The sequence below is a fragment of the Centruroides sculpturatus genome, unplaced genomic scaffold (assembly GCF_000671375.1).
Source record: "Centruroides sculpturatus isolate CEXI.00-Female unplaced genomic scaffold, Cexi_2.0 scaffold181, whole genome shotgun sequence".
NCBI classification, from domain to species: domain Eukaryota; kingdom Metazoa; phylum Arthropoda; class Arachnida; order Scorpiones; family Buthidae; genus Centruroides; species Centruroides sculpturatus.
Window position 1 is genome coordinate 269700 of NW_019384322.1, and position 19063 is coordinate 288762.

At 26.3% G+C, this 19063-nt stretch overlaps 1 protein-coding gene across 2 annotated transcripts in view; it reads left to right on the top strand.

Annotated features, from left to right (window-relative positions):
• The window catches only part of LOC111625881 (conserved oligomeric Golgi complex subunit 8-like), a 97922-nt gene that overhangs the window by 11776 nt on the left and 67083 nt on the right, over positions 1-19063 (top strand). For both annotated transcript variants that reach the window (XM_023369134.1, XM_023369142.1), the window contains exons 5-7: positions 50-249; positions 4465-4549; positions 6197-6378. In XM_023369134.1, coding sequence (XP_023224902.1) covers positions 50-249; positions 4465-4549; positions 6197-6378 — 467 coding nt within the window. The remainder of the gene's footprint in view (positions 1-49; positions 250-4464; positions 4550-6196; positions 6379-19063) is intronic.

Here is a 19063-nt window from a genome sequence, read left to right on the forward strand (position 1 = left end):
TTTGTCAATGCTATTAAAATAACTAAGTAATTTTCATTTAAATTAACAGATTTCAGAATTTTTAAAAACATTAGAGCATGATATTTCTGAAGATTTGGGTGGAAGATTAGATTCCATTCTTTCTCAGGCTATGTATTTTGGATTGTCATTTAGCAGAGTTGGAGCTGACTTTCGACCACTTTTGATTCCAATATTTCAGAATACTGTTTTGAAACAATTTGAAAAGTCTATGGAGAGAGCTGCAAAGCAGTAAGTATTTCAAGTATTAATTATATATAAATTTTTCTTTTAATTTACAAATATAAAATTTTTCAAAATGAAAAATTGTATATATTAATAGTTCATAATATATTTAAATGGTTTTTTATGTGAAAATCATTATAAATGTGAGTTTGTATTAATAATAAAGCTATTTAGAAACATTTCTTAAAGCAAAAATTGTTTTTTGATTTGTATAAATTAATACTACTGAGTCTTTTCAACAGTTAGATTATAAAAGATTTAGAATATTAAAATATATTTTCTCTTCTAATTATATCTATAAGTTGTAAATGCTTATAATAAAATATATAAAGATGAAATAAAATCATTTTTAAAAGAGAAGTGATTATTCTTGTTTTCAATAAAGAAAATTAAAACATGTACATATATTAACAATTTTAATGATCTATAAAAGAAAATTTGAAATACTTATGTACAACTCTTCATTATATTTATATTATTTTTTAAAATTTATTTAATAATTTAATATTGATGTGTAAATATCTTGGATTATAGTACTGTGTCCATATCTCTAGGAATTGCAGATGATGTGATATTTTATTACAAATATGTAATGCCTTCTTTGATTTTACAGGTAATTCTACAGTAAATTACTTTTGCAGTAGTATATTTTCATATTTTATAGTATGTAATCAGTCATAGCTGCTATTTCTAAAATGGCAGTTATATTCTCAAAATTTTTTTTCCTTTACATTATTTTCTTCAAATTTAACTAAAATAAATATGGTATATATATTTTTTTTTTATGTGAAAATATACTACAATTATGAGTAATGAAATGTTTCTTGTATACATGATTATAAATTTTATTGAAAATAGTTAAACAATGGGTAATAATAAGAGAGAGTGTTAGAACTTTTTAGCTTACTGATGACCAGAGTACAATATATTATCAGATAAAAAAAAATATTTTTATTTTTGCATAGTTATGTTCATATACATTTCATTAGGTTTAAAAGTAATTTATTAATAAGAATTTTAAAAGAAGTTTTAACAGTTTATTTTAACTCATTTTATTTATAAATGTTAATCAAAGATTGTATTTTTTACATGTTATTTTGTCATAATTAACAATTTTTTTAGTTATATAAGTTTAGTAACTTTTCTAATATAAGTACAAAATTCTTATAGAAAATAATAATAAGTCAACTCTGATTACTTTTTATCTAAAAAGTAATCATGACTTATAAAAAAAATAGTCTTCATTTGTTGTTATATAAAATACATATTAGGTTGGAAATAGTTAGTCACATAGTAAGACATTATAATCTTTATAATTGTTTATAAATACTTATTTTTATTAGTTTTATTTCATAGAATTTAAATAAGATTAGGTAATTTTTGAAAAAATTTTAAAAATTGAGATATAGATTTTGAAAGTTTATAGATGTTGATTTCTAGAACTTTTGGAGTATATTTCAGATAATTAAAATTAAATTTATCATCATCAGCATACATTCCTGCTGATACTCAGAAAGTGTACAGGTTAACATGGTGGAAAACCAAACTTTTATACTACCATCCACTACTTTTCTCCAAACTCTCCTTTCAACAGTTTTTAGCCTGGAGAAAAGTTAAATTCCTTTTCTACAAGGCCTGCTTAACACTATCAATCCACCTTCATTTAAGACATCCCTTTGATTTTTTTCCTCTGATTTTAGCTTCAAATACCTGTTTGGCTAGTCATTCTTCTCCCATTTTTTCGAAATGGCCAAACCTCCTCAGATTAGCCTTACTTACTCTCAACTGAATATTAGTTACCTTGAGGTATTTTCTTATGTTTTCATTTTTAATATGATTTTGCCACTGTATCCATCTATTAACACCACTAATTTTTCTAAATACTCTCATTTCTGCTGTTTCTAATTTTTGGTCAATTCCCTTATTTCTCATTCAACTCTCATAACCGTATGTCAATATAGATTTTAAAATTGTTGTACACAGCTAGTTTTGTCATATGACTTATTTCTTTCTTGTTCCAGATATATTTGCTCAATTGGCTCCCTGCTTGATCTTCCTTGCTTAATCCATTGCTGATTTACAAATTAACTTTTTATCTTCACTAAAAATTTTTCCTAAGTATGAGAACTTCTTGATATGTTCTAAGCATTTGTTACCAAGTTTAACTGTTAGTCTCTTTCTGTATACCAATAGCCATAACCTTTGCTTTCTCATAGCTGATTGACATATCAAAACTCCTGCAACTTTCCTCTCATTTATTTAAAGATTGCTGGAGGTCTTCAGGTTTATTGCTTAATGGAACAATGTCATCTGCATAAAGAACCAACCTTTATATTTCCCAAACTGAAGTTTGTCAATAGTTTTGATTCTTTTCTTAAATTATCCATGAAAATTATAAATAATAAAGGGGACAATATACACTCTTGTCTCACCTCTAGTGTGTTCTCTTCATGTAAATTTATGACTCTCTTTGTGTTGGAACATTTTATTAGTAAGCACTAGTGAGTGATAAGCACGAAACTCTAGTCAACTTTTGCCACTGCTGTTGGGTTTTTCTTTCTTGCCAAACTTACCTAAATTGCTGCCATAGATGTAGCCATTTCCTATTATACTGTTAAGATCTCCAGCTAGAACTATCTTTTCATTAATATTTTTCTGATCCCAGAACATCATAAAATGCTTCTACATTTTTCTTCCTTGAGCCTTCAGTAGGTCCATAGGCACAGATGAATTTTATTATCCAATTTCCTATTTTAAATTTTGCCCAAATGACTCTGCTAGAGAGTGCTTCCCATTCTATAAGATTATTTTCCACAGGAGATATAAATGTATAGCTACACCCTCCTTTCATTGAATCTCATTCCCTGAGTAAATTAGCTTATATTTATTGTTTAGGATTATCTTTCCAACTTTAATTTTCTTAGTTTTAGTGATAACTGCCATTTGTATATTACAGTCATACCCCGACTTACGCAAATTCGACTTACGCGGTTATCACTCAGTCCCACCTATCGCGTAAGTCCGAGGTATGACTGTATACTTTTTAACTCTTTGACTAGCTCTACTTCCTTTTCATTCAGACTTCTAGCATTGATAGTATCAACCTGATTTGTGTCCCAGTGGCACATTTAGCACGGTGTGTCCTTGTTCCCTGACCAACACAGCGGGGACCTTATTGGCCTGGGCAACGTCCCAGCCAGTATGACTTTCTGTTGATTTGATTTACCATGCTTAAAAGTTTTAACTGATAAAGAGAGCCGTTATGGTTGGTTAACCCCGCAATGGCAGCCCATCCTCATTTGCTTTGATAGCCAGTTTAATTGGCTATCTGCTACCAGATTGTCCCATGGGGGTGAGGAATGAACATTTAAGTCAAGCCCCCAGTTGGTTCCTCATATGCCCAACTATCTAGGGAATGTGAGAGTTTCTCCAGTTGAAAGGCTCAAACCGTTAACAACCCATTAAATTATTATAATTCTAATAGTCAGAAATTGTCACTTTTCTTAAAATAATTTTATAGGTAATTATCTTTATGACCTACTAGGCATGTTTTTAAAGTAGAATCCCCATTTTGAAAGAAGAAAAGTAACATAAAAGCTAAAAATAATTTATTACAGCCAAAAGAGATGTACATATTTTTCTTATTTTGCACATAGTCACTATTGGCTTCCTCACATTTTTGATGTCATGTCATTTTAAAAAGAATATAAAATTTACCAAATAGAAAAATTGTATAAATTTTTAAATGTTTATTTTTGAAAAGTTTTAAATATATTTTTTATTATATATATATATATATATATTTTTCTGGTTTGTAAAAGATGNATGTTAATTTATTCTGTATAGACATTTTTCTTTGAGATTTTATAGATAATTTTTTATTGCTGTTATTTATATATTTAGTTTATATAATAGAATCATTTATTAATAAGTCAGTTTATTCAAGTTTTTTACATAATCACAAATGTAAGATATTGAATTAATTTCTTTAGTAATAATTGAAATTAAAAATATAATCTACATCCTTTAAAGATTTAATACATTCAAAATCACAGAAAATGATTCTTTCATTTAATTAATAATTCATGTAAAATTGAAATTATATTGAAACTAGAAATGATAATTTTTCTGCTGAGTAATTAGTTGTATAATGAAAATAATTATAGTTACTAATATGATGTTTATTTACATATAATTTGAAATTACTGTTTTTTATTTCAGATTTAAACAAGCAATGCAAACGTTTACTTTAACATCATATTCTTTTTCTTCTGCTGCTGCTCTTAGTGCAACCTTGGCTAATGAAGTAATTAATGATTTTATATTATTTATTAATCAATAATATATTTTAATAACCATTAATTTCTTTTGAGTTTGTCTAATGAAATAAATAAATATATTTATAAATATATAATTTTCCTTGGTGGAAAAAAATGCTCTAATTGTAGAATTCATCAAAATATATTTTGTAATGGATCCTTCATTTATCCTGGAAGCAACCTTATTAATATTCACAAGCATCAACATGATTGAATCTTTGATATAATTTGTATATTTTATAAAAATATAATAATTTTTTGAAATCTTGTTTTTTCATATTTTGTAATGTGTCATTGTGATGAGAATACAGTTTCCATTTTACTCAAGTAGAATTTGATTTTTATTAGATTTTCAGTTATCAAAAATTATTTATTCATAAATGTATAATTTATAATCACTTTAAACAAATCAATATGATTTTAATAACAATGTTTTTGAATTTTGTGTGTTTTGTGCTAGCACACTTTTCTCAAAGATGAACTTATCACATAATTCATTTCACGATGAACTAAATACATAGGATTATTCTGCAAATTATGTGTTTCAAAGTCATTCTGTTTTATTTTTAATCCAGTATGATAAGTCTGTCTTTGAGAAAAGTGCTAGCACAAAACATACAAAATAAGACAATGGACAAAAAGCTATCAGAGTAATGTTTTGAGTGTTTACATTCATTTTTGTTTTATTATTTGCTTAGTCAAAGATAATCTTTTATTCATGCAACAAATACAGATATATAGTTAAGAATACTATTTTAGTTTTAATGTATATAACACATTTTGAGAAGTTTATTTTTATAGTATGATTTAGCTATAGAGTCAATAATTATGATGAGACAATTTCAGATAACCAGTCACCCTGATTGGGAAAGAATAATAAGATAAATTCCTTAAATAAAATTAAAATATTAATTTTAATTTTAGTACAACAGTAAAAAAAGGTTAAGGCAGATAGTTAAGACAATTCAATATATATGAGTGATAAGAAATAACTAAACAAATTAATGTTTATTCTTAATACATAATACAATCTTTTATTGCTATGTACAACATACTGATGAAACTTTGAATTCAAAGTAAAAATTACATAATAGTAAAATTAATATTAATAAAACACAATACTCATTTAAAAATTAATTATTACAATTCTTTTTGTGTTTTTTTTTAAATCAGTTATTTTGCTTTGTTTTACATAGTTTTTTTTTTTCTTTTTAACTCTGTTAAATCTTTGGCATCTTTGGTTGTGATGAAAGTTAAGAAATTTGCTTCAAATTGCATTTCTAATCATGTCAACACTGTTTCTAATATATCAAATGCTTCACTGCCTGTAAAGCCTTAGAAACCTGTGATTCAATAATCATGTTTTTCTATTACTGTAATAAATAAAACTTAACTCTAGTGTTGATAACAAGTTAATTTGATATCAGTCCTAAAGAAGATTGCTGGCAATCATTTCTACATAAAGATGTTATAATTTTTCAAATTAGAACTCTTTAAAGTTGATATCAGTTTTTCATATAATTGATGCTTTATTGTATTTGTAATATATAATTCAATTTCACTATTATAAAAAATAATAACTGACATAGTGTAATGTGAGTTAGATAAATATACTTTATTTTGGAATTTTCCAGGATAATCTCCAACCTCCTTTGTCATTGCTAGAATTTCAGCCACTTGCTCATTATTGCAATGATATATTAACAGCATTCAATGATATAAGACTTTGTGCACCATTAACTATTTCATCTGATCTGACATCTCTGTTAGAAAATTCTCTCAGCCAAGTTGTTTCTTCTATTATTGATTTTCATATGTAAGTACAAATTTAATTGAATTAATTCTATATCAAAAATATAAAATTGTTTAAAGATCAATCAAACTAAATTAATCAACTTAAGAAAATTATCTTAATATTAAAAATCAATTATAAACAATAATTTTGCATTTCTTTACTACTTTAAAATATTTTAAATCACGTCCTTAATTTAAATAGTAACTGTTAAAATTAAAATTTTTGAAAAATTTATATAAATGAAATACACTAGCATTAATCATAAAATAAGAATTATCATTATTCTTATAAAAAATTATGATTATTGATTATTGAAAGTTATTGATTGAATAATAAACTTTACAATTTATATCAAGTAACCAGATTATTAATTTTTAAATATGTATATACTGTATTTACTCGCATATGAGACGTGGTTTATATTCATTTTTCACTGCTTCAAAAACTTAGGTCATCCTATATGTTCAAACGAAGGATTCTTTGCATTTTTTGCAATAATTTTTGTGAACCGTGTATACTTCATGCTGTCGTCATAGGTCTACAGTCTATTTATCGTAAGTTGGCACCTACTGTAAACAAATTAAGACACACACCTCTTTGTTTATTGGTTTAATCCCACATCCATTAATTAAAAATCACGTTGCATCTCATTTATTCGCAGAAAATAGTTTCTTGTTATTTATAAAAAATTAATGAAATACAGGTTGCTTAGCAATGATTATAAATGTAGTTATTTTATATTAGTTAAATTATTATTTTTAATGAATATTAGCACATTCTGAATCATTAAAATAAACTTTTTCCTGTCATTCGCACTATAATGTTTTGGTTTTGTTTTCCATTTATCACGTATTAAGGCAAACTTGGTTGTTTGCCTTAGTACGTGCATTTGATAATATTTTGTGATTAAACAAAATAAAATTAGAATTGTATTAATAAATCTAATTTTCTTTATTTTGATCTCTAAAGTCACATCTCATCCTATATGCGAGATCGTCTTATACCCGAGTAAAATATATATTATAAAAATTAATAATATATATATAACACGTGTATGTAGACTTTTCACTTTTTTCTTCTTAAATTCCATTTTTAATATCTGTTTGCCATGTTAAGTAAATATTCATTTGAAGATGATTCCATATGATATAGTGTTATATTAAAAACATTATTGTAATGTAAAAAATAATCTATATTAATAAACAATAACTTACTAGTTACTATTTTGCTGACCAATCAGTAAAATAATTTGATACTTCTCTAGTAAATTACTTTTAATAAATTAGTGAATTACCAATTATTTTATTTTTTTTATGATATGGTTTAATAGTTTTTGGTTTGGTTGTATTAATAATGTGTTAGATTCAATAACAGATGCAGAAAGTAAAACAATTTTTTTCAATTTTATTAAAAATATAATTGAATAATCCAAAAATAATTATTAAATTTAAGTGAATTATAGCTGCAATGTGTTTTATTACCCTTAATGTTTTGTCTAAATGTTTCATATTCAACATTTAATATGAACAAATATTGAATATAAAATATTAGAGAAAAAATTATTTGCTTAAAGTAATATTTTATATTAAGTGAGTGTGAATTGGATCTGAGATTAAGATCAGATTTAAAATTTAAATATAGCTCAAAATTTGTGTTAATCAAAAGATATATATAATGTGTATATGTTTGTTGTTGTCTCTAATTTATGCTGCTCCTTCTTCAGAGTTAGATGATTATGTTTAAATTAATCTGCATGTAAATATTTTATGTAAGTTCGAGAAGGAAATATCGTTAACTATATGAAGTTCCTTTGTCTTGTCCTACTATATCCGAGGTCTTGCACGTGGTCCGTTCTTTCTGACTTTTCAGAAGCTTCTGACCTTATTTTCTATTGTTCCACGTCACTCCTTTTGTTTCAAGCGCCTCCGGCTTTGGAGGGCCAATCACACCTTTACATGCATATTTAACTATTTGTTACATATTATTATTCATCAAATTGAATTATTCTATATTTTTGTTATTATGTTTTATAAGTTTAAATAAACTTATTTAAAGCTAATTTATTTAACTATAGTGTTGAAAATAGCTTGCTATTTTGTACTGCTTTATATTTTTTCAAATTATTTAATGTTATAGTTTCTTCAATTTCAAGCTATTCAGGAATGTTATATAAACTTTTTCTAAGTATAGATGAATTATTATTTTATGAAGTATGTAATTTAATTATCGATCCAATGTCAGAAATCATTATGTTTTTGAATTTCATGATTTCACTTTATAAATATTTATTTAAATAAATTAAAAACTGGAAAAGTAATTGCATTTCATTCAAATAGAGGAAAAAATATAGTTTGATAAAGATGTTAGAGCTTTATTAAAAACTGAATTAAAATATAAAAGGGAATGAATCTTGCATATACATAATTTACTAGACATACTTAATATTTTTGATTCTGTAATTCTGTAATTATCTACTTTCAAGTCTCAAATTCAAAGACCATTAATGTTCTGCTTTAATAAATATATATTATAACTTTCAATAGGAAGTATCTTTCAAATAAAACAAATCTGTAATATGATAGCTTAAATATTATTTAAACTATAGAGTTTAATAATGATTAAAAATAATTATAAATAAATGGATTTAAAATATTTGTATTTGATATTTATGAAGGGTTTACTTCATTAAATATAAAAACAAACTCTTTCTCAATATATTTAACAACTAAATTTGAATTATTTCATGTGAAATTATTCAATACATAAATTATTGTCCATTATTTTGTTTAATTTTAATACATACAAAATTCTAACAAATTTAATTAAATCTGTTGACATATTTTATAAGTTTCTTCCTCTTGTTTATAATAGTGCTTGTGTTCTTTTGACTTCAATTCAATTCTGCTTGTTTATGTCAATAACTTTACTTATTAATAAATAATACATTGTATAAACAATGAATTAAAATTCAATATTTTATTTTTGTTTTCTTAAAATTTTTTAATACAATTTTATTTAATTTTTTATGTTGTTGTTTATATTCTGTAATTTACATGCATGTATGACTTACAAAGTACAGATAATGTTTGTAGAATTTTTATCTAGAATTATTTCATATACTAAAATTAAACAAATGTTAACTTTCAATTTAGCACACACAGAGTAAAGACTTATAGGATATTAATTACTAAACTAAGTTAATATTATCTCTAAAATAATGTATAACATCATTTCATTTTGTATTATTTAACTCTATTTTTAACAAATATATAAAAAATTGTTTGCGTCATTGAGACATGATGATAGCATCTTGTATTTAATTCTTCAATGTGTATTTAATAAAATCACTTAAAGTGATTTTCATCTATTCTTTTAATGAAAGATTGAATCTTTTGTTTATTAGTACCATTGATTTTTCAAAAAGATAGCATTTCTTATTTTTAATCAAAGCAAAAAATGTTTAAAATTTTCATTTTTAAAATAATTTCTTGGATTTTGATATCTTTATTTATTTTTATTTTTTTAAAATTTAAATATAAAATTTTATAATAATATTGAAGATATGATATGATATTTAATGAAAATTTTATAGAAATTTTTATCTTTTACAGTAGTTTGAAATATATAACAAATAAAAAACAGTATGTCTTATAAGAAAAATATTATGAATAACAAAAAACATTAAATACTTGTAATTTAGATTATACAGTTCCAAATGATGATGTTAATGCTATTCACTTATAATATTCAGCTTAAGATCAATTCCATCTCAGTGGGTGAGATGATGAGGTGACTGTATCAAGTAGCAAAATGAGCAGTCAAAAATGTTCAAAAGGAGAAAAAACAATAAATAAAAACGAGAAATTAATTATTGTGACATCATCACAATGCTCTCCACCTCAAATTACACAGGTCAACAGTGGTTTTGGTGCCCAGGTATTTTGAGCTGATTTCATATGAATTTGATGTCCTGAATTCAAATATGGCATTAGTTTTTGCCTAGGAGCTCTAATTTTTAAGATATAGCATTTTAGCGAAATATACATTTCAATATCTTAAGTTAAATCCATGGATCAAGTAAAAAACTAAACACGGAATTTTTATTATTATATTATGCAAATATTATTCTATACGAAGATAGAGGAAAAAGTCATCAATAAAACTAAACAGTTACACATTGAGGAAGCTTCATTTCCGTGACTTTCGTGAATGTATTTTGGAGCAATCCCTTTTTAAAAACTCCAGCAGTAATCTGCCATCATATGCGTATCCCATCTTCCTTGGTAGTGGTCCTCCATAGTTTTAATATCCTGGTGAAATCTTTCACCTTGTTCTTCACTGGTGTCTCCTAAATTTTCAGGAAAACGGTCTAAGTGACTGTGTAAATAGTGCACCTTAATACTCATATTACACCCAAGGAATTTGAAACTGTTAAGCATCTCATTTACCAGTTCAACATAATTTTCAGCTTTGTGTTTGCCTAGAAAATTTCTGACAACTGCAACAAATGAAGTGCTGGCTTTTTGCTCAGCTTCATTCATCGAATTGACAAAGGCAAGATCGTTAATGAGTTGTCTTATTTGTGGGCCGTCAAATATTCCTGCTTTAATTTTTTCTATACTTAACTGAGGCATAAGAATTTTAGAAAGGCTTAGGTGGGGCATAGCACAAAAAAGGTTGGGAAACACTGATCTAGACACTGCACGGCTACAAACTTACCTCAACTCTAGTTGAAGCATTGAACGTCAATTCATTACCGAATGCTTACTTCATTTGGTGGATTTACCTGGAACTAACTGGATGGCAGAATGGCAGACTAACAATGGGGAAAATATACAGGAATCAACTCTTGCATATATGATTTAGAACTGTACAAACTGGAATTGAGCTGCACATTTCATGTAGCACTGTACGTTAAAAAAACACAGATCTAAAAAAGTAGAGCTGATAGAGAAAAACTGATTTTATATTTGGATTCAGTGACCCAAATATAGCTAAAATCAGTTCTAAAATCCTAGGCACCAAAAAAAAATTTTTTTTTTGTAGGCTTGTGTTATTAGTGTCTTGCTTCTGTACATCATACTTTTCCTTTAACAATAGAGTCATGCCAGTCATCTATTAACTGCTTTTAGGGACATTTTGAATTGAAATAATGTGACTTCTGGTTTGCATTGGACATTCATATATAGTTAATTGGGGTCTGCAGCACCTAAGGTTTTTATAACTTGTCTCGGATTTCATCTATCTAACTCCATTCTCAATATTAAGGAAAGACTGACAGATGAACGACAGTGGGAATTTATAGGTCTACAATTTTTTCAAGTTGCAGCCCAATAAGTCAAATATAATGAAGTTCCATAAATTTACTTTAACGTTATTATACTTAGTTCATGCAGTATTAGCACTAAAAATGTTGTCTATTGGCATCCATTCTGGAAGCAGGGGCAGAAAAAATCAGTTTTGTCTCAGATGCAAGTTGCCATTGAGCTGACATTGTCTAAGATATTGATAACTTAACAATAAGAAAATGAGAATCTTTTCCATGATTACTAGGAATTCAAATTTGATCAAGATTCTTCATGATTTTTCAAATATGAATTGGGTTAGAACATCGTTTGCTATCCTTCTTCCTGTGTTGATTCTATTGCTGATGAAACTATAGTCACTAATAGAAAATAATAACATACACCAAACTATTTCCAGATGTTCATATTCTGTTCTTTTATTGTAAACGCCTGATAATTTTAATGTTAGTGAAAACAGTGACACAATCAAGCACAACCAGGACAAAAATTTAGACCTGGAAGAATACACAAGATTTCCTCCATGACCACAAATTTTTAATGTAGGTCTTGTGCATGTTCAAAATAGTCACATGATTCAATGAAACAAGAAAATATTATGGAAATATGCTACTATGCAAATTGTTCTAAATTATGAAGAAATTAATTATTCTGTGAACACAAATTATTGGGTGGGAATAAGCCTCACAAGCTCATATACTTTGATACTGTACCATTGGCTGTAGACATTTATAAATAATAAAAAAATTATGGAAATATTTTAAAATTTTGTGTAAGACACTTATTAAAGATTTAAATTTTTCATTTCTTCTATGATATTTTGAATAAATTCAAAAATTATTTTATTTAGAAACCAGTTAGAAGCTATTATATTTACATCAATACAAATATTATAATAAACTAGAAACATATAAGAATGTTGTTTTCTGAATATGAGATTAATTCTGATTATATATTCCAAAAATAATTTAATTATAAATAAGTAAACATTTTTGTTTGAACTTTGCAAGTTTCTTCAGCATATAAAAATAACAGTTTAAACTGAAAAAAATTTAAAATACAAAATTTTTGGAAAATCATTTTAAACAAATTAATGCATATTAGCATAACAAGATTTTTATATAAATGATACAAAATAATTAAAGATACTAAACTATTAACTCACTTAAGATGATTTTCACTAAAACTTAAAATAGAGAAAATATTAGATCTCTCTTGTTTTTAAAGAAAGATTCATTTTGACTCATCTCTGTTTTCTGAAGTTTTCTAACAATAAAGATTCTCCACTTAGCATTTTCAATCTTTCAGTACATTTTCAAAGTGATTAATAGTGTATTTTTTAAAAATTTTTTAATCTTGATACCATATTTCAAATTTTAATTTTTTCATTTTGTTTGTTTATCTTATTTGTTTTTTTTATTTATCTGTTGTGTGTTTCTTCAACAAGTAAAATTAGTCAATACTGTGGAACTTTATTTAATGAGCACCTCTCATAACGAGTAATTTGCATAATGAGCAAAATAAATTGTAAAAAATGACTAGCTTAACAAGCAATGTTTCACATAATGAGTGACGAGGAGAGAGGAAGTCCCGGATAGTGTGTGTGTTACAACAGTCTATGTTTAGCACTAGTTCTGCTAGCATTTTAGTGTCGCTTATAATCACACATTTTTCAAACTTGTGTTCAGACATATTACATATAAACATAAACAACCATAGCCCATTATATAATAAACATGCCAAACGATATGTCAAATTCTTGGGCTATATAAAGGCTATAAGTAAATATTAGAAATTAATTAATTTTACTTGAGGTAGGCAGTTATGCTGCCATCTCGTTTTAAATTTAATGACTAATTCCAAATTAAATTCCATAAATGCCTAAATTAAAAATTAATTATTTATAATTATTAAATTTAATATGAGATGGCAGCTTAACTGTCTATCTCTAGTCAAATTAATTAATTTCTAATATTTAATTATGGCTTTTACATAGAATTTGACATATTGTTTGGCGTGTTTATCAGACATATTATTATTATTTTTTTTTTCCTCTGCAAATCAAATTTGCATTCCAGGTTGGTTCATTTCGCACTAGAAGAAAAGATGATGTTTCACATTCCTTAACAATTATATTGTATAGTTTTCTTTGAATAAAAGTTATACATAAAATATTTGAGTTTTTTTTTTTGGCATGGAACACATTATCATATCTTACATTAATATATATGGGAAAAATTGTTTCACTTAACAAGTGTTTCACATTACAAGTAAGATTCTGGAACAAATTATACTTGTTAAGCGAGGTTCCACTGTAAATGTATCTGTTTCTTGATATTCTTTCTTTATCTTGTTATAAGTACTCATAAACCAAATATGAGATATATTTTAAATGACTTTTACTTTTGTTGTTTACAAATTCACTATTTTTAGGCATTAGGCAGTAAAGTCAGGATCTTTGTTATTTATCATGTTTTACTTTAAATCTTTTTCATATGTTTACATTCGTCTGCCTTAGATTTTCTTTTTTTCAACTTTTTTCAATATTCTAATCTGGTCCCATTTATATCGCTTTATTTGTTGTTTCTTGTGTTGACATTGTTGTCATGCTGTCATTCATTTAAAATTGAAAGTCATTGACAGTAACAGTTTACTCTTGAGTTATTTTTGCAGAAAACAATTTATTCATCTATTGTCATGAGGCTGTAATTTTAATTAATATGCAGTAAAACTAGGAGTATCTTTGTAAAATTGAACAAGTTAAATGAATAAATAGGCTTCCTGCCTATAAGTTTTGCATTACTAGGGAAATCTCTTGCAGTAAAACTGTGTAGTTACAAACAACATAGTTACTACTGAGCTAACATGACAAATTTGGTAAATTTTTTTCTCTGGAATAAAGAGAAAAAATATTTGTAGCATGATAGGATATAATAATTCTTACAGTAATATCGTGTAGTTTTTAATTATTTTCTGAATGAAAAAAGACTTAGCTAGAAGAAATGTGTGGATTAAGCCATATGGAGGCTATACGTTTATTTGCCCATCTTCATTAATTATAAAAGCATTACTAATTTTTGATGAACATTTTATTTCCAATTAACAATAATGTCTGGCACTGTCTCTGATTATGCTATCTGAAGAACAGCATAGCCATGGCATTTCTGGACAAATGAACAATCCACATTTTAGAACTTTTAAGTTGAATTTATTTTTAAAAGTTTCAAAAGTCTATGACTCAGCTTTTATTAATAATTTCCATTCTGTATGTTTATTTTTGACTGCCTTTTGTGAATATAATTTTTTAGCCAGCAATGAAAACTTCAATTTCCTTTCATTTTACAATGTGTGGAATTAAACTAACAGTCATTCTTATTTTTCTGTGTTTAAACCATTCTTGACTCTGATATTCTTGTATTGTTGAAATACATATTTGTTTGCATTTTTTTGTGCTGATGTTTTTATTATTTTTATACCAAGTTTTTCTTTTTATTGTATAACAATTGAGATTTCAAATCTGACCTGGTAAATTGTAATACTGTTGGTTGCACTTCTGTAACTGAATAAATATAAAAATTTTTAAAATTCTATTGCTTAATATTGTATTCAGAAGTTAAAGTGTTCAAATAATCATTCCTGTTGTGGGGTGTAAAATCTGAATGTTCAACTGCCAATGCACTCTTTATTGGGCAGATAAAATCTGAAAAGTTTTCAATCAGTATATTTAGATCAACTGGGAATACATGTTACTTTGTTTTGCCATATCTTGTTTTTCTCATTCCTAAAAAGTGGTTGAGCCTTGTTTTATATTCTCTTTTTATAAAGCTACTGGTTTGCCCCAAGTTTGTGGTAAATGTATTCTTGATTCTATTTTTCTTCTTCATTAATAAAAAACTAAGACCTACACGCATGCATCTACCAAGTCCTGTCCTGCAATGAGCAGAAAGCATTAATCTTTTTTCCATTGCTCATTAAGCTGAAAAAAAATAATTTACTGCCATTAAATTAACATGTTTATATTATTTTATGTCTTATGTTGATGACAGCAAATCTTACATATAGTTTTTTCTTTTGCAATGAACATTAAAGAAATGCATTGCCTTTATTTTATTTTTAAAATAAAAAATATATTAAGATAAATATATTTTTATAAAATTAAATTTTAATGACATTTAAAAAACTTATCAAAAGAGATGCATAATACATATAGATGATTAACTTTCTTTTAAGTAACTTACTTGTAATAAAATTTGATAGCTATCACTTTAATGTATGTGCATTTATTGAATAAATTTACCAAAAACCATATATTTTTTAATATTTTGAGTAACATTATAAAAATGACCTGCTTTTTTAAAATTTTTCTCTGCTTAAATGCATTTCCTAAGAAAAAAATCATCTTCAAAAGTGACAGGAATAAAATTGTTTCTTAAAACTATGTTTATTGCAATTATGTAAATATACATGCTTGTAACTATGTTTTTCAAATTTCCATTGCAGGAAGGTACTTCATCATAGTACTATCTGATTTAGACAGGAAGCATATAACAAGGATGTCTTAAAGTTTTAAATTCAATCAGTATGCCCCACTGTTGGTTGAGTTGTAAAATCAATAAAAATTGGTAGTTGATCACAGGATCTTACCTGACCATCAGGCTGACCATGGGGAGTTTTCTTTTCTTCTCATGTTCTAACCCTTAAATAGGTATCCTCTCTCAGCAAATTGCTCATGTGTTGTCACTTCATCTCACTAAACTGAACTAATTAATGTGGGTAGTGAAGTAATCAAATATAGGCTTGATTATGAAATAAAAACAAAATTTATTGATATGTGAAAAGTTGGCTAATACCAACATACATCTCATACATGATTATTTACAATGCATAACCCAACAATAAAGCTCATTAATTAAAGGGATCTTCCAACAGCTAGGGTATGAATACTGACATAATTATATTAAAGAAAACAAATTAAATTTTAATTACAAAATTTTTGTACAAAATGTTGGTCAGACACAGATTTGCCTACACTAATCTGTACCAATGATTCCAAGCTGTCCTCTCCAGATCTTGTTGGGCCCCCATTATTATCAATTCCTCCAGAGTAAAACTGCATACTCCAAAAATTCAAAGCTCCAAAATCCACACTTTGTTTTCTTCCAATCTCTACCAAGTCCCCTTTGAGGTTCCACCCTACTTTTCCCTGATCTGCCTTTTTCCAATAACCTATTTCTTTTATCTTCTGCACATGGGAATTGTTTTGGATTCCTGGCACAGGAAGTCTATTGTTCTCCAATACAAAGGAGAATCAGCATATTTATCAAATTCTTCCAATAATTTATTGAATTACAAATATCAATAATAGCAATACAAATACTAAAATTGCAAATTTACAGTATGCTTTGTAATGATTACACTTTAAACAAAACTTCATAAAGGAAAGAGTTAGGTCACATTATAAAGACAATGGTAATCAATAATATTGGTATTTCTAAATTCACCTAAGTATTCAAATTGTGGATGTGGATTCAAGGTGAAATGATACAAAAAACTTCTTATATGAAGCAATCTTACAGAAACATTTCAGATACAATTTTCTTCAGACTTTGAAGTTGGATCTTTTAAACAATCTAGAAAACATGATGTGAGTTATACTTAAATTTCGTTGTAATAATTTACATTGATAATATCTGACAGATGTAGACAACAGTTTAAAGAGGATGGGGAGGTTGCAAAAAGTACATCATTGTACTGTACATGATTGAGAGGGATGGAATCAATGCATTGTCTACATGGACTTTTTTAGTAGTATTAGTGGCATACAAGTTTTTGTTTTTATGTGATGCTTCTCACATGCTCTGTGATATTGGTTTTTAAATCTGTCAAATTTGCAATATGTCTTCAATAAATTACACTTTTTAAGTGTTATCATAATCAAAAAGCACATGGAACCTAAGCATCATAAGTGCCTTAGCATTAATTTTGATACAAATGTATTTCCTTTACATGTCATCTGATTGTTAGTAAAAGTTAGTAAGGTAGGAATTTTTTCAGACTTTTTAAAAATTTTAAATATAAGAAAAATTGAAAAATGGGTGATATGGACCTATAAGACCCCATGCAACTATCAGAGATTGTGTCAGAATTGTTTTTCTTAAGTCATGTTTCTGAAATTCGAGTAACATTAATAAAAGATCCTGATTCTTATTTTTCATCATTTTTTTTGTCATTGAGTATTTATAAGTTTTACCAAACAAATGCTGTAAGATACTTAAGATATTATATATATAAGATGCTGAAAGTGGTGTCCTTGTTCATCTCTTTACCTTTATGTATGATTGATCATGTTCAGATTGCCTTACATAAAATGCTGATATCAACAGCTTCAATGCTGCTGTGAATGCTTTCCTTCAATTAGTATATAGTTCCAGGATTGGTCTCATACGCTTTTCTTTTTAAATATTTCCCATAAAATCACTAATTTTTATAAAAATACCCTATAAAATTTACATAACAGGATGTCCCACTTAAAATTGGCTTAACTGGGGCCACAAACATTGTGTGTCTTCATTCAAACATTTTTGCTGATAAATGTTTTAATGAAAACACACAACGTTTGTGGATTCTCAATTACATTCAGCTAGTGTAATTTTTATATATTGGCATAAATATATATTAATACATAAAGATATCAGTAAGCCAGTTAAACTTATTTTTTGACATGCAACAGCCTAATTAAATAATTAAACAAAATTTATTTCTATCATAATTCTATCGTTAGAGTCATTTAATTGTTAATTAATATAACAACATGAAAATACAATATGTTTATATAATCTACACGTTTCAGTTATCATTTACAATATATTTTAACTGGCTTTTTAATGATTTTATATATTGATTCATTTACCATTCTAATGTTAAATTAGCTGAATACAATTGAAGCATATTTGAACCTTATATTGTTACTGCACACAAACAGTACATAACATAATGATAAATTAGCAAAACATAATTTGAATATATATTAGTATCATTAGCTCATAGTTTTAAATTAAATAATTCATTTAGAAAAGAACATGGTTATAGTTCTTTAGATAACATAACTAATAATGTGCCCATTCAGATTTTCAGAATTATGGGTTGAATCCCATTTTGCACAATGCATTAATTAAACTTTTTGTCTTATAATTTCTAAATTAATTTAAGATATCTAATTATTAAAATTATTAAGAAATGGTACTCTGTCTATCAGGGCTGTGGAATCAGAGTCAGGAGGAATTTCTGGCAGAGGAGTCAGAGTCAGAAAAAATGTCTATGTCAACTCCAACTCCTGCGTTTTAAATTTACTTTAGTTTTTTTTTATTTATGAAAGAAAATTTATTTTGTTGAATGTTAATTTG